This window comes from Sarcophilus harrisii, chromosome 1 (genome assembly GCF_902635505.1).
Source record: "Sarcophilus harrisii chromosome 1, mSarHar1.11, whole genome shotgun sequence".
Taxonomy (NCBI): domain Eukaryota; kingdom Metazoa; phylum Chordata; class Mammalia; order Dasyuromorphia; family Dasyuridae; genus Sarcophilus; species Sarcophilus harrisii.
The window spans coordinates 184,412,269-184,427,375 of record NC_045426.1 but is presented as its reverse complement, the minus strand read 5'-3'; the positions used below and the strand labels follow the sequence as shown (position 1 = coordinate 184,427,375).

The following is a 15,107-nucleotide window of genomic DNA, read 5'->3' as shown; positions in this document are numbered from 1 at the left end:
GTTCCTAGGATTGTGGTGAAAATCAAATAAGCTGATTTTAGAGCATTTAGCCCAACGTCTGGCACGTAATAAGTGCTATTTAAATATTAATGATTATTGGAGCTATTATTAGGGAGATATAGACAAGCAGGGCAGTTTTGGAATTAATGTATGGAATGGACTACATACCTACATTAACCCTATGTAATGCGATTTTTTTTTTTTTTTTTTTGCTACTTTACATTTTTCTTAAAAGGAGCTCACAGTTACTTACTAAATCCCAGTACACTGCCATCTGTCAAGTCCTGCAGAGGATAAACTACACCTGGGCTGTGTCCAGGCAACCTAACCCCAGGACTGCTGTTTGGTGTCTCGGACCTAATACCGAATCGGGCTTGGGCCATCGGCGCGCACTTCCCAGTGCGGGCTCTGGGGGGCTCACTCTCCTCACCAACGATCCCGAGAGCTAAGGGCGGGTGGGTGGGCCTGCCCTGCGCAGGTGGCGAGCACGTTAATGTCCGCAGGAGGCACGTCCGCCTCCCGCACGCATACATTCACTCAGCCGGGAAGGCCGGAGCACCATTCCCTTCCCTGCAAAGCCAGGGCGCGCGTGCTCCGGATGCAAGCTCACAACTCCCAGGGTAACCAAAAGCCTCCCGGGCGGAGGAACTTGGTTTCCGCGCGCGCATTAGGGAGGGAGGGTGTCTCTGGGCTGGAGCGCAGCTACAGGGCTAACGTGGCGCATGCGCCTCAAAGCCCCCGCGCTTCTACTCCCACCCCGCCCCCACCCCCGGGTCGCTTCTCCCGCCCTCTCCACCCCCTCGCTTTCCTCCTCCGTCCCCCTTCCTACCTCCGCGGTCCAACGTGATGACGTACCACAGGTTTGCGGACGTGGCGGCGGCGGCGGCGGCGGCGGCGGAGGCATCTGGGCAGATACGGGCAGAAAGGGGGAAGGTCGCTGCCGGTGGTGGCGGAACGGGAGGAACCTGAGGAGACGGAGGAGGTGGAAAGCTTTGGTCATGAACTTGATGGGATGCGTAGCGGGCTCGGCAACCGCCGTCCCCCTTGCGGGAGGGGAAGGTAAAGATGGCGTTGGGGGCGATAAGGGAGAGACGTCCCCCGCCTCTGGGACTAGCTCCTTCTCCAGCTTCCGAAGAGGAAGAGGAGCCGCAGTCCCCAGGAGACCCCCCCCCCCCCCCCCCCCCCCCCCCCCCCCCCCGACCGCAGTACAGGTGTACGGTGGCGGACTTGGCCGGATCCTCGCAGGTCCCATCTCTGGCTCCGCGGGGAGGAGGGTGGCAGCATGAAACAAATTATTTACGGTATTTTTCATCCCGCCCCTTATTCTAGCTAACCGGTGTGACGTTTAAAAGCCGTGAGCAAGACATAGACCCCGAGGAACAGGTGTGCATGGATTGCGATCTGCCTCACTGGAGGGACCAGCCACATCGATGAGACCGCGAGCCCTTTGGGGTGGACAGACTCCTACTCCAGACTCATAAGTTCCAGGTAATAAAATAAAGAGAGAATGGGTAGGGAGCGGGCGAGGCCGAAATGAATCCAACAAAACACTGACCCACTCCTGGGGAGCAAGCGTGGGGCTGTAGTCCTAGTCCTGTAGGGGCTTGTGTCCTGAGTCTTCTCCGATTGGACTCTTGTTCATCAGGTTCAGATGACTACACCCAAAGCTCTTTCACAGTACAGGGAGGTTTTGGAAATTATTATTAATTGCTAATGAGTTAAAATGAGTACTTGGCTCCTTAGCTCCATCAGAGACAGTCACCTGTAGCAGCTCTTCAAAACCTGGAGTGCAGCGCTTTCCTAAAAGATCAAATAAATAAATGGCCACTCTGTGGTCAGTGGAGATTTTAAGAGAGAAGATCGGATTTTTCTTTTATTTGTTTTAACGTTGTTCTTTGACCAGATGACTTGAGTTACAGTGCTCTAGACATTTGTTTTAAATAGTTGGCCCCGGCAAATGATCTACATTGGTCAGATTCCAGCATTTCATTTTTAGCCAACTTCTGGTTGATAGTCTCTGTTTACAATGGTGACTGTCAATCAGAAAAGTGAGACTATTATGATAAGGGTAACAATATAGTGTGTAAGCAGCACTTGAACCGAACAAAACAGTGGTATTTATTAGTTCATGCTCAGTTTTATCCAACTATATACTTTTGAAAGTTTGATCAAGGAATGATTTTTAGATTACTTGGGCGATGTTTCTTTATAAATTTCTATATTTGAGAAATACATTGTAGAAACTGGAGTATAATCAGAGCCAGCGAAATAACTGGGCCAAATTTAATAACATTTAACTATATATATATATATATATATACATTTCCCTTTTAAGGAAAATTTTTATCTTCGGGTCAAATAAATGTAAACTCAGCTAAGTTTAGACTTCAAAAGTAAATCTTCATTCTCAAATACATTAGGAAATCATTTATATGCATTGTTCTCCTCAGTTGAAATCTTAGGAGAATCTTAAAAAAACAAAAAACAAAAACACCCAGCATAAAGATGTATTCATGCTGTTTGTTTAGTTGAACTTTGACCATTTTTATCTACCACTTTAATTTTTAGTAATATCTTCTATACAGTATGACTCATACTATATGATTCATGGTTGTTTTTAATTTATTCTTTATATAAGAACACTTACCAAAACAAAACTTTATCTTAAGGTTTCCTTCACTTCAATTATAAAATTCCTTTAATTTTATTTTGAAGGGAGTAATTGAATATTTAAAGAATAAGGTTCCTAATGTGAAACATTTAATAAAAAACTTAAATGGAAATACAGAATATTAGTATCTGGTAGGGCTTTCTTCTTTTCCATTGTGTAAAAGGCATTTTCCATGCCTTAAATTTAGAAAGTTGTTTTACTATTATTGACTGACATTCTGGAAATAAAGTCAATTTTACATTAGTTTGTTTTTGTTTGAGGTCAACGATTTGTACTATTTCTCACTCACACACACACACACACACACACACATACACACACAGAATGTTGATTTTTAAGCCACTAAAGTTCTGTGCTAATTGGTCTAGGAAACATTTGATTACACATTATCCTACAAGTTGAGAGGTAAAGACAAGAGTCCTTAAAAATATAGCAAAAAAAACCAAAATATGTTCTGATTCAGAAAAAGCTGTTATTGTACATTAAAAATCTATTGTGAGAAGAGTATACTCGTATTGAATATTAAAATATACAAAAGATGCTTTTTATACACCAAGGAACTTGAATATGGTAGTACCAGAAATTTAGGTCATAAGCACAGAATGTATCTTTAAAATACTTAACACTGCTAGAACTGTGTTATTACCATCAACACTTCATTTCTTTAGATATAGTGTCAACATAGACACCTAATTATCTAATACCTAGAGCAAGCTCTTCATAACCTCAAAGGGGAAAGTTAGTTCTTTAACTTTAAAATTATTCCTTAGGGATTTGTCCTTGTTTAAACATTTTTCCCCTAAGCATATTATAATTGATGGATTACTACAAAAGGGAACAGTTCTTATCCTCCAAATTGTTAAAATATAATTTTTTAAGACTTAGAAAATCTACAGGTATATACTAGTGTGTATATAGTAGTATATATATGAATATATACTAAAAAAGTATTTTTAACAACTTTGAAAATGAGTTTCAAGTAGAAAAACTGACTGGTTTTTGCATTAAATTTTGACTCAAAACAATTTTTTCACAAGTTTTCTCTTTTATAGAATTTGAGGTCATGGCGGGGAGGAATCAGACTCGCAATTTTCAGTTTCCAATGACTCAGTCTGTGGTGAGCAACCAAATATATTCATTTGGAAATAATACAGAAACTGATATCTTTGAAGAGGATGCTGAAGTGTATGAACTTCGACCAAGAGGAAGAGAAAAAGTCAGAAGAAGTACATCAAGAGATAGACTGGATGATATCGTATTAATAACAAAAGATATACAGGAAGGTGATACTTTAAATGCAATAGCCCTTCAGTATTGTTGTTCAGTAAGTCTTTTTTCTTTGATTATCCAAAAAAACTGTACATAAGCCAAAGTGAAATTTCATTTATCTTGTTCCTCCTTTCTCTTGTATTTCTCATGTTCTCTTCATAGGAGAAAAAAACCCCATAATTATATGCATATATGTAAGTGTATATATAGACATACATGTTTGTAAAATTCTCAGAAAGCTATAACTATAAAGATAACAAATGTATTTAAAGTTTCATATCTATAAATGTGTCTACCTGAGATAACAAATAGAAAATGTCTCGGTCATCTTTTCCAAATGCTTAGAACAGTATGTGTAATTATGTTATCTTTTTGATGGTACTGATATAGATGATGTTCGTGATTCCACATTCCAAATGTTTCCACATAAAGCCTAAACAAAGTATCATTACAAAGATATTAACAAAGTTCATCAATAAACACAAAAACAAGCACATCTAAGATGTGAAACTATGTGATTCTTACATACATTATCAAAAAGAAAGTTCCCAATTAAAGGAATACTTTGTTTAGGTTGTATTCTTTCTAGAAATGAGGAGTAAAAGTATTATTGGGATGTAAGTCAGGCAGTCAAATTTAAAAGCTTTGTTAGAGAAGACTATCAGCTCTTCTTTGGTTACCTCAGGACAGTTTCATGAAGCAGGGCATACATCAGGAGGGTTTTGAATTTCTCAGAGATGATATGATAGACTGGGAAAGTACGAGTATTTCAGGTAAGTGCCATTGCTTTGGGAATAGTTTAAAAGTAGGAATGGGATAAGCAAATGTTAGCATTCATGAGATGAGTAAAACAAAGATTTTCACTTATAAGAGAAAATATATATATATATGGGAAGATGATGAAGGGCTTTTGGGGAAAGGTGAAAAGTTCAGTTCATCAGGAATCACAGAGCTTTAACCAGAGGTGTAGTAAGAATATTTGATTGTGGGTAAATATAGGTGAGAAATTGTATTGAATTTAGGGACATTTGAAACATTGACATTTAAAATATTTTAGATAAGAAGTAACTAGAATTCCATGTATTGGTAATACAAATGTGGTAGATCTATTTAGGTTAAACGGTAATGAATGAACTGATTTCAGTATTCGAATAAATAGGACTAACTCCAGTATCATCTAATTCTTGTCTGTAGATATTCTTAAAATGGTGCGGTTATCTCTTGGAATGGTATAATATGACGTGAAATCATCATGTAGAGAAGTTGAACCACTCTCCCGTTGCCACATGTAGCCTAAGTGATTTGTCTAATCTGAGAATTTTGTATGTTAGTACTCATGGAAGCCATTTTATATGAGTTCCCTGTTTTCCCTTGTTCATACATTGTTACCTTTCTAAATCTCTTTGATCTCTTTTCTCATTTTCTCCTCCTTTCCCACACAAGGTAGAACCCTTTTCCTTTCTCAGTCTTAATTGCTCTGAATAGGACCTGATCCAATCCCCTGCCATTTTCTCCAGCAGATGGCACCCTTAATCATCCCCTTTCCATTACCTTCAAATATGCTCAAGTGTTACACATCCTTTAAAAAAACTTCCTTAGGCATTACTTTTTCCTTAAGCTATCTTCCTATGCCTCTTCTCCCTTTCTCAGGCAAATTCCTTGAACATCTTTCTCTATTTCATTCCTTCAGTTATTTTCTTCTTACACCTCAACCTTTTTGCAGTCTGGCTGATGACTTCATCACTGAATCAGAATTGCTTTCGAAAAAGTTACCCGTGATCTATTGTCAGCTTTGTTGGCCTCTTCTCAATCTTGATTTTTTCAATTTATTAGCTGCATTTGATATTATTGATCCACTTTTTCCTCCTAAATATTTTCTGCTCTTAGGACTTTGGGGATGTTATTTTTATCCTGATTTCACGTCTACTTGGCTGCCTTTTTATGCAATCATGACCTTTCACCAATGAGTATTTCCAATTGTCCAAAGCCATATATATATATATGTTATTGAGAAAAAGTGTGTTTATATATCTATATCCATATTATATATACACACTTTTTCTCAATAACTCATCAGCTTCATTTGATTTAATTATCATCCATACAGATGACTTCTATATCCATTTTCTCTCCTGAATATCATTTCTGGATCACCAAACTAGCTCTTGTAAATTTCAAACTGGATATTTCAAAGACATCTCAAACTGAGTATTTCCAAATAGAACTGATTCTCTTGCCCACAGCGGCCTTCCATCTGTCAAACTTCTATATTTCTTTCAGAGATACTACCATGGTTCCAGTCTTCCAAGTCCATTATCCTTAACTTCTTACTCTCCTTCACCCCACATATCCAGGCCTTCGCCAAATCTTTCCATTTTTGCTTCCATTCTCACAATTGAACTCATTTCAGGATTCATACTTCAAACCAAGTCACTACCTTGATTTAGATTCTTAATACTTCTTCCCTAGACTATTTCAGTGGCTTCTGAATAGGCTTCCTGCCTTGAGTTTTTCCCTTTTCCAGCTTATTCTACATACTTTGCAAAATGGTGCCTCTGGAAACACAAAACTGACCATGTGATTCACCTACCTAATCCACTCTAGAGGATTCCTATTGTTTCTAGGACAAAACCCTGATAACCTTGCACCAAACCTTTCTTTCCAGCCCCACAAATATTACTTTGAATTATCTGATCCAGCCAAACTGGTCTTCTCTCTGTTTCTCATGTACAGCACTCTTATATCTCATCTCTGCACTTTTGTACTGGCCATCCCATGTACTTAGAATACATTCTCTCTCTACACCACTTTATAAAATCCTACTCTTTAAAATTAACTCATCATCATATTCTGCATGAAGGTTTTTCCTGATCCCCCACAACTGCTAATATCATCCATCCCAAACTAACTTATATTTTAATTACTAATTTACTTGTAAAAGTTAACTTTATTTATGCTGTATGTGTATACTTTATATGCATATTATCTCATTGGGATTATTAATTTATACTTTGTACTCTACTCTCCACACACCCCATTACTGTTCCTGGTCCAAAGAATATGCTTGCCAAATGTTTGTTAGTTGTTTGATTGACTCAGCAGAAGTTAATCTTAGGGAAGAAAAGTTGATTCTTGTCTATCATTGAAAAAGTCAGTGATCTCTAACCTGATCCCTAGAAATTGTAAACAACTATTAGGAAAGAAAGAAGATAGTACATCACCTTCCTCACAATCACAAATCTGTTGTGAGGCTAGTCTCTAACACAAACCCAACTCTCCTTATCCCATGTCACCCCCTAACACTCACCCACTCTTTCCATTTGCAGTCTCCCAATCTCAGTGTTGCTGAGATGGATATTGGCTCCTCAGTGTAGTTCTATCCTAACTCTAGCCTGGTAACAACATCAGTAGTTATGCAGGTGTTTGTGAACTCCTACTTCTCCAGCAGAAATCTTCTGCCCTAACAAAGCACTTCTGTGAGGTTAGAGGCTTTCCTTTTTGTCCCAGACATTATATCACACAAAATGGGTGAGCATGCTCATTCTTTGGAGTTTCAGTCTACAGACTACTTTACATAATTTCCCCCTGAAAATATACCCTTTATTAAACTTTCTATTGCTATTGAGATTCTCATTATCCTTCTAGTCATCCTAGATTGCAACTTTTGTGTCTTCAGCTTCTATATCCCCTAATCCCATGGTGAAATCTTGTCATTTCTTCTTCCACAACATATTTTGAATTTGTCTCTTTTCTCCCTTCTCTCACAGCCACTACTGTAATTTAGAACTTTTATCACCTTTCTTCTGAACCATCACAGCGGCCTGCTAATTAGCTTTGCTGCTTTAAGTCTCTTCCCTCTAATTTACTCTCTTTACAGCTGCCAAATGATTCTCCTAAAATCATATCACTCCTCTACTCATTAAATGCAAGTGGCTCCCTGTTGAGTCCAAGATAAAATAATATTTCAACTTTATCTCATCCTTTTTAAATTTTAATTTTTGTATAAGTTTTATAATGTATATAACTTAACTTAGTACTATGAATAAATAGATACATATGGGGGATGGATGTTAGAAAAAAAAATTTATTGATAGGGTGCACAATCACAAATTGAAGGGATGCCCCCAATTGGAGAATGACTGAATAAATTATGGTATATGAATGTTTGGAATATTATTGTTCTATAAGAAATCTGCAAGGGATCAAGAAGAATTGAACTAATGAAGAGGGACTTGTTATAGCTTGACACTGAGGAGGTTGAGAAGGTCCTAGTTTGTCCAGTTAGGGAAGAGCCATTGTGACTAAACTGGTGCTTTGGGGCTTATAAACCATTTCCCCCACACCAGTAACATGGGGTAGGTAATAGAAACATTATTTTTATTATTATTATTATAGGTTTTTATATGCAAAACATATGCATGGGTAATTTTTCAACATTGACCCTTGCAAAAACTTCTTTTTCAACTTTTCCCCTTCTTCCCTCCACCCCTTCCCCTAGATGGCAGGTAGTTCCATACATGTTAAATATGTTAAAGTATATATTAAAAAGAATATCTGTATACATATTTATACAGTTATCTTGTTGCACAAGAAAGATCAGATTTAGAAAGAAGGTAAAAATAACCTGAGAAGAAAAAACAAAAATGCAAGCAAACAATAACAGAAAGAGTGGAAATGTTATGTTGGGGTCCATATTCATTTCCCAGTGATCTTTCTCTGGGTGTAGCTGGTTCTGTTCAGTATAGATCAGTTGGAACTGATTTGGATCTTCTTATTGTTGAAGAGAGTCACGTCCATCAGAATTGATCATCATGTAGTATTGTCATTGAAGTATATAATGATCTCCTGGTTCTGCTCATTTCACTAGCATCAGTTCATGTAAGTCTCTCCAAGCCTCTCTGGATTCATCCTGCTGGTCATTTCTTATAGAACAATAATATTCCAAACATTCATATACCACAATTTATTCAGCCATTCTCCAATTGGTGGGCATCCCTTCAATTTCCAGAGAAACATTATTTCTATTTTACAGATGAAAGCATTATTTCAGACAAGTTCAGTGATTTCCCTATGATCTCACAACTAGTAGCATTAGCTTGGTCCAGGCCTTTCTGTACATGAAAACTAATGTTCTTTCCATGATACCAAATTGTCCCTAGAGATGTACGGACCACAAAGTTTGCACCGCTGGATGAAAAAATTTTCTCATAAGACCAGTTTTTCATTCATTTAACAATTTTTATTAAGGGGCTCTAATTTTTAAAGCACTGCTTTGATGATAGGAATCTCTCAAGCTGTTTATAATCTAAATGGATCAGGGAAAAAAATTTGTACTAGGGTACTGGGAGAAATAGAAAGAAATTGAGACAAAATGATAAAAATTGGAACAACTTTGACTTCTCTTTGTATTCAGTAAAAAGTTTGAGAAATTATGGTTACTGTTTGAATTTTTTCTTCTGATTTTGAATTCCACTGACTCTTGCTTTAACAATTCTTTTTTTTTTTTTTAAACAGGTAGCAGATATCAAGAGGGTTAATAATCTGATCAGCGATCAAGACTTTTTTGCACTTAGATCTGTTAAAATTCCAGTAAAAAGATTTAGTGTATTGACTGAAACACATTATTCTCCCAAAGGAAGACAGAATTCCCGTCCTTCAGCTGCCCAGTGTACTCCAGAACTGCAAGAGATATTTCCTAATTCTGATCTTCTGGTTTCAAATGAGACTGCTGGGAATTTCTTAAAAGAAGTGGACAAAGATATAGAACAAATAGTAAAATGTACAGACACAAAGAGAGAGAACCTCAATGAAGTGGTTTCTGCCTTAGCAAAACAAGAACTGTGTTTTGAACCTGACAATAAAAGCATTAGACGTAAGGATCCCTATTATGGAGCAGACTGGGGAATAGGTTGGTGGACAGCTGTGGTGATAATGTTAATAGTAGGCATAATAACGCCAGTATTTTATTTACTGTATTATGAAGTTTTAGTTAAAGTAGATGTTAGTCATCATTCCACAGTGGATTCCTCACATCTGCATTCAGGAGTCACAGCTCCATCACAACAGAGAGAAATAGAGAATGGAATAATTCCAACAAAAGGAACAAATGTGGGACAACAAGATGATTATAAACTTCATAAACAGAATTCTCAATTACCCTCTACACGGCATATCACATAGCATTCAGTTCTAGATTATAATATTTATAACTATAAATGTATCTGGAATGCAGAGAATCAATTATATTCTTTATTTACCACTCATGGGCAGTATTTTGGTTTATTGAAAATGCTTTTATTTCTTCCAGAGACTTTTTGTTTTGAGCCATTTGCAAGTCAATTCTCTATGAACATTAATCTTTCTACCTGTTTGAATGGTTTAAGTTAAGTCTGTTGTGGCACTGCAAAAGTGAATTTTTAGTATACACATAGAAATTTCTTTAGAAAATGTTGCACCCACTTATTTAAACATAGTCTTGAAGTTTTGTTTTGTTTTTGTTTGTTTTTTTTCGATAATTTTTTTAAGGTATTGATGTTAAAGGTTATTAAGCAATATGAATGGTAGCATTAGATGTATGCAACTGAAGAAAATCCATTTATTACTACCTGATAAGCATATTATCTCTTATCTCAAAATATTTGGTTGAGCAATAGTTTGATTCTAAAAGTATTTGCGATAGCACAGTGTGAACATGATGCTATCCATTTGAATCTGTTGATCAGTTTTTATATGACTTATAATACGATGTGGCATAAAAACAAGTAAAATCAAATCAAAAAAACAATTAGGAAGATAAAATTTTGTCAAGAGGAGCTAGAATTTCAAATTGATATAAAAAATCTAGGAATTATATAGGGAAGTAGCATCATTGAATAATTAGAATATTGGAGTGAATCAAAGTATGAGATGCTTAATCTGTTTCTCAATTTTTTGTACGTGTCTTTTAACTTTTATGCCCATTTTGTTTTCAGTAAAATAAGTATAAGGACCTATGTACTTTTGTAATTCTTTGAAGAAAAGTGCTAGACCTGTACACTTAGATTATTTGGGGAAAAATTCTTAATACCCTATGATAAACTGTTGCACTTCCATACATGCCTTAATTAAATCAAATGCCTTAATTTAATGTTATAAAAGTTAATATACTTTTTAGAATCAAACTTATTCTTCAGTGTCCTAGTCTTCCCTTTCAATAGAATTAATGTCTGTGATGTATATGTAGTATGAACTGATCTTAGTTTCATTTAATCAAGCACAATTTCGTGGGCAACACAGATGTGACTTGTCTTTTTTGTGTAATGTGAATTGCCAAAAATGGCTCACTAAGAAAAAATTATAAGCGGGGTCATTTGTATTGGTTGGCAAAATAGATACAGCTCTGATTTCTCGACTTCTTATCCTATTATTCCATAGGGATGATTATCTAAAATAGAAAATGAGTGACAAAAGAATTGTCATATTATGAATGCTAAAGGAGAGAAATTGCCAGGGAGTACATGAAAAAATATATCTATCTACTGAGGGACATCAGAGCAGGATACCTGTCATGCCTTAAGTTCATAGTAATCTGGCTAAATAAGCATTTGCCTACTGATTAATTTTATGTGTATTCACACACATATATAAATACATTCATACATACAAAAAAAAAAGTGGTGCTGCTGTAGAACATAGGATTAATGGAATATGACTTGTCTTAAATGTGTAACTAAAATTTTTTTGTGTGTTTTTTAGGTATATGATACTGCCTCATTTTCTGGGCATTATTTCCTAGTGTCAGATGTTTGAAATTCAGGTACAATCATTTTGTATCTAAGCCCTATCCAGTGAATAGTTGTGACAGATCAGTAATCTAGACCCTTGATAAAGATGGAAGGAAAACAACATTGAGCCCTTTCATTATATTACTTACCAGAAAGTGTTGTTGGTAAATACATCTCTCTACTCATTCATATAAAAACAGCCTGAGAAATGAGCAACATTCGTGAAGATACCTAAATTATGTGTGAATGTGTTTTCTCCAAAAAAAAAAAGCTTAAATTTTCTGTGCTATATTGCATAGAGAAATGGAATCTTTTTCTAGTCCTTAGTGTTAACTTTAGCTTACATGTTATATGCTTTTTTAGCAAGTATACTAAAAAATATAAGAGGAATAAAAATTACAAAAAAGCAAAAGTCAATTAGGTGAAAAAGTTATAGTGTAATTCAGATTGGTAAGCTAAAGAATATCATTGATTGCCATCTACTAGTGCTACTTTGAAATTATTATAGTAGTCTAATAAGTAAATAGGTAAATAAAAATACATTGCTTTTATTTTAAACAAATGAAATTTGCCTAGATATAGGAACCACTTCTGCTCTATGGAATGTCACTTGGTGATAAATATGAATATGAAATATATTCTTTTTAATTGCTGAGCAGTTCCCCTCCTTTACCTATTATATGGTTCTAGAATTACAAATTCAAATCTTTAACTGCAACATCCAAAAGAGAATATGGTTAAACTTGGCAAAGAAGTACAATTTTAATAGGTAATCATTACAAAAATAAATTTTCAGTTAATGTACTGTTGAGCATCATGACAATGGTGTGTGAAAGTTGTTCTATAATTTTCTCAGTGAGGACATATTTTTGTTTTCTAATTGTAGGCTTTGAAAATGGGCTTAAGGTTAAATGTATATTGGACTCTTATCCTCATAAGTTTTCAGATCTAACTGGCACACTATATTAGCATGTATCAAACGCAAAAATATAATTGGAAAAATAATCTTGCTTCCTTTGGAAATGTTGGTTATAAATAAAAATTTTTTGTGTGTTCAAAGATGTAATTGCAGTTTTAACACCTCCAGGATAAAACATGGGCCTCATTCTTTTTAAAACATCTATTTTCAAAGATTATCTATTAGTAAATTGTAAACTCTGCCTTCCATATGAATAAGATAATTTAGTTTTCAGTATTAATTTCTCATCTTTAGAATCTGCTTGATTAAGGCAGATTGTGGAGTTTTAAAACAATGAATGATTTAGTTTTTTTACTATTTACTTCTGAAAGTTGGGACTTAAATAATTGAGAAATTAAATGAAGCAACTAGATGAGAATTTTGCAAATGAAAAAAGGATACAGTATAAATAAGTGTTAAAAGTGTGAAGTTAGAATTAAAGAAAATGTATTTAAATGATGCACTATGTTGAGAATCATGCTGTGTTTTGACTTGGAACACTTGCTCAGGAAATCGGTATTTTTCTCCCAAGTATGTGCATATTGCACTGTTAGATTTTTAAATAGAAATACCTGAATGCTTTAAGTATTTTTATACACACTAATGCTGTAAATCTCATAAAAGTATATTTTATACAAATGCAGAATGTAATAATTGTAGAATTATGTATTGGTATGTAAGTCTTTAAAATGGTGGCTTTAAAATTTTTGCCACTTAAACTTTTCATATCCTAAGATGTCTGAGTGTTAAACCATAATAAAGTTTCTATTTTATTATCCAATCTAAAATGGAAGCTGGTGAATTTAATTGAAGAAAATTAAACTCTCCACTCACCATATTCAAATAATAGTTTGAATTTATATACTTGAATTGATAAAGAATTTTTAAGATTCAAGCTAAGAGTATGAGAAGTAAACCAATTCAAATGTACTTTGTTTAAAGTGAGTTTATAAATCAAAACAATATCATTTGTAATAAGATGAACCAGAAAGGGGCATATAGAATCTGGGTAACTAATATTTCTGTTTAATTGCTGCAAGAAAACAGTTGACAACTACATATATGCCATGGTACACCAAAGGGTCCTAAAGTCAAATTTTCACCAAAGACCTAAAGCAGATTTTGACTTATTTTACAGACCAAAGAAAATAGGATTTTCTGTCACTGTGCAAGCATTAAGTAGCAAAGGCAAGAATGTGAATTGATTAAATACCCAATATCACATAGCCTTTAAAATTCTCCTGAGATATTACTTTTGGTAAAATGAAGGTTGCCTCATGTCCACATACTGCATTACATTAAACAGAGTTTTGATCAGGAGTGTCAAATAGCATTAAAAACTTAAAATAATTCTGACCAGAAAAAAAAAAAAAGTGCCCTTGACATTTTTGTTTTCAGATCAAATACTCAAATGATTCCGATCTAATTAAAAAAGGTATTGCCAACAATACTAGATGATGACCAGTTCTGATGGATCAGGCCATCCTCAGCAACGAGATCAACCAAATCATTTCTAATGGAGCAGTAATGAACTGAACTAGCTATACCCAGAAAAAGAACTCTGGGAGATGACTAAAAACCATTACATTGAATTCCCAATCCCTATATTTATGCACACCTGCATTTTTGATTTCCTTCACAAGCTAAATGTACAATAATTCAGAGTCTGATTCTTTTTGTACAGCAAAATAATGTTTTGGTCATGTATACTTATTATGTATCTAAGTTATATTTTAATATATTTAACATCTACTGGTCATCCTGCCATTTAGGGGAGGGGGTGGGGGGGGGGGGGGGGAAGGGGTGAAAAATTGGAACAAGAGGTTTGGCAATTGTTAATGCTGTAAAGTTACCCATGTATATATCCTGTAAATAAAAGGCTATTAAATTAAAAAAAAAAAAAAGGTATTGCCTCCAATATAGAGCTCATACATCCATATCTACCCATCTTTTTATTTCTTGTCCATACGCTCCACAGGGATGACCCAATATCCTGTGGGGCCTTAATTGATTTCTCTTGACCTTATAAGGACATCGGTGGAGCACACCTACGGGAAACTGAGAATTTCCCAAAAATAGTCACTTGATAATTCTGAAGAGAACCCCAAACCTAAACCTCTCACTTGATAATTCCAGATCCAATTCAAGAGGCTGTTAATCATTAATGTTGTGTCCTACTTTCTAGAGCCTCCAAGTTGGGATGATGAAATGCACCATTGCTTTCCAGAATCCCCATACCCAGGTGATTAAAATATACCTTCCTAGTGGAGAAATGATGAGGCGGGACTCCCGAGGATGGTGGGAAAATGGAGTCCATTTATTTCAAGGGCTTTCCCCTTTTTATAATGTAACAAAAACAATACTGTGCACATGGGACCACATAAGCAATTTGCTATTATATGTAGTTTGCCACCTGGTATCACTCTGCTTCAATCACAACACAGGT

The 15,107-nt window shown here is 35.5% G+C and overlaps 1 protein-coding gene across 3 annotated transcripts; it reads left to right on the top strand.

Moving 5' to 3' along the window:
* Nucleotides 1-868: 868 nt before the first annotated feature.
* LYSMD3 (LysM domain containing 3) lies at nt 869-13,442 on the top strand. 3 transcript variants are annotated; one of them, XM_031967458.1, is made up of 4 exons: nt 869-1,059; nt 1,330-1,488; nt 3,724-3,995; nt 9,455-13,442. In XM_031967458.1, exons 3-4 carry the CDS (start codon nt 3,735-3,737, stop codon nt 10,118-10,120), a joined length of 927 nt encoding a protein of 308 aa, XP_031823318.1. In that variant the 5' UTR covers nt 869-1,059; nt 1,330-1,488; nt 3,724-3,734; the 3' UTR covers nt 10,121-13,442. The 3 variants fall into 3 exon arrangements, with proteins under 3 accessions (XP_031823318.1, XP_031823328.1, XP_031823336.1); XM_031967468.1 differs by having other exon boundaries at nt 3,709-3,995; XM_031967476.1 differs by having other exon boundaries at nt 870-982.
* The last annotated feature ends 1,665 nt before the right edge of the window (nt 13,443-15,107 follow it).

Bases quoted from the DNA above. Each gene is read 5' to 3' on its own strand.
- LYSMD3 (XM_031967458.1), top strand. From the start codon at position 3,735: ATGGCGGGGAGGAATCAGACTCGCAATTTTCAGTTTCCAATGACTCAG. The intron at 3,996-9,454 runs GTAAGTCTTTTT...TTTTTTAAACAG, and splicing joins CCCTTCAGTATTGTTGTTCA to GTAGCAGATATCAAGAGGGT.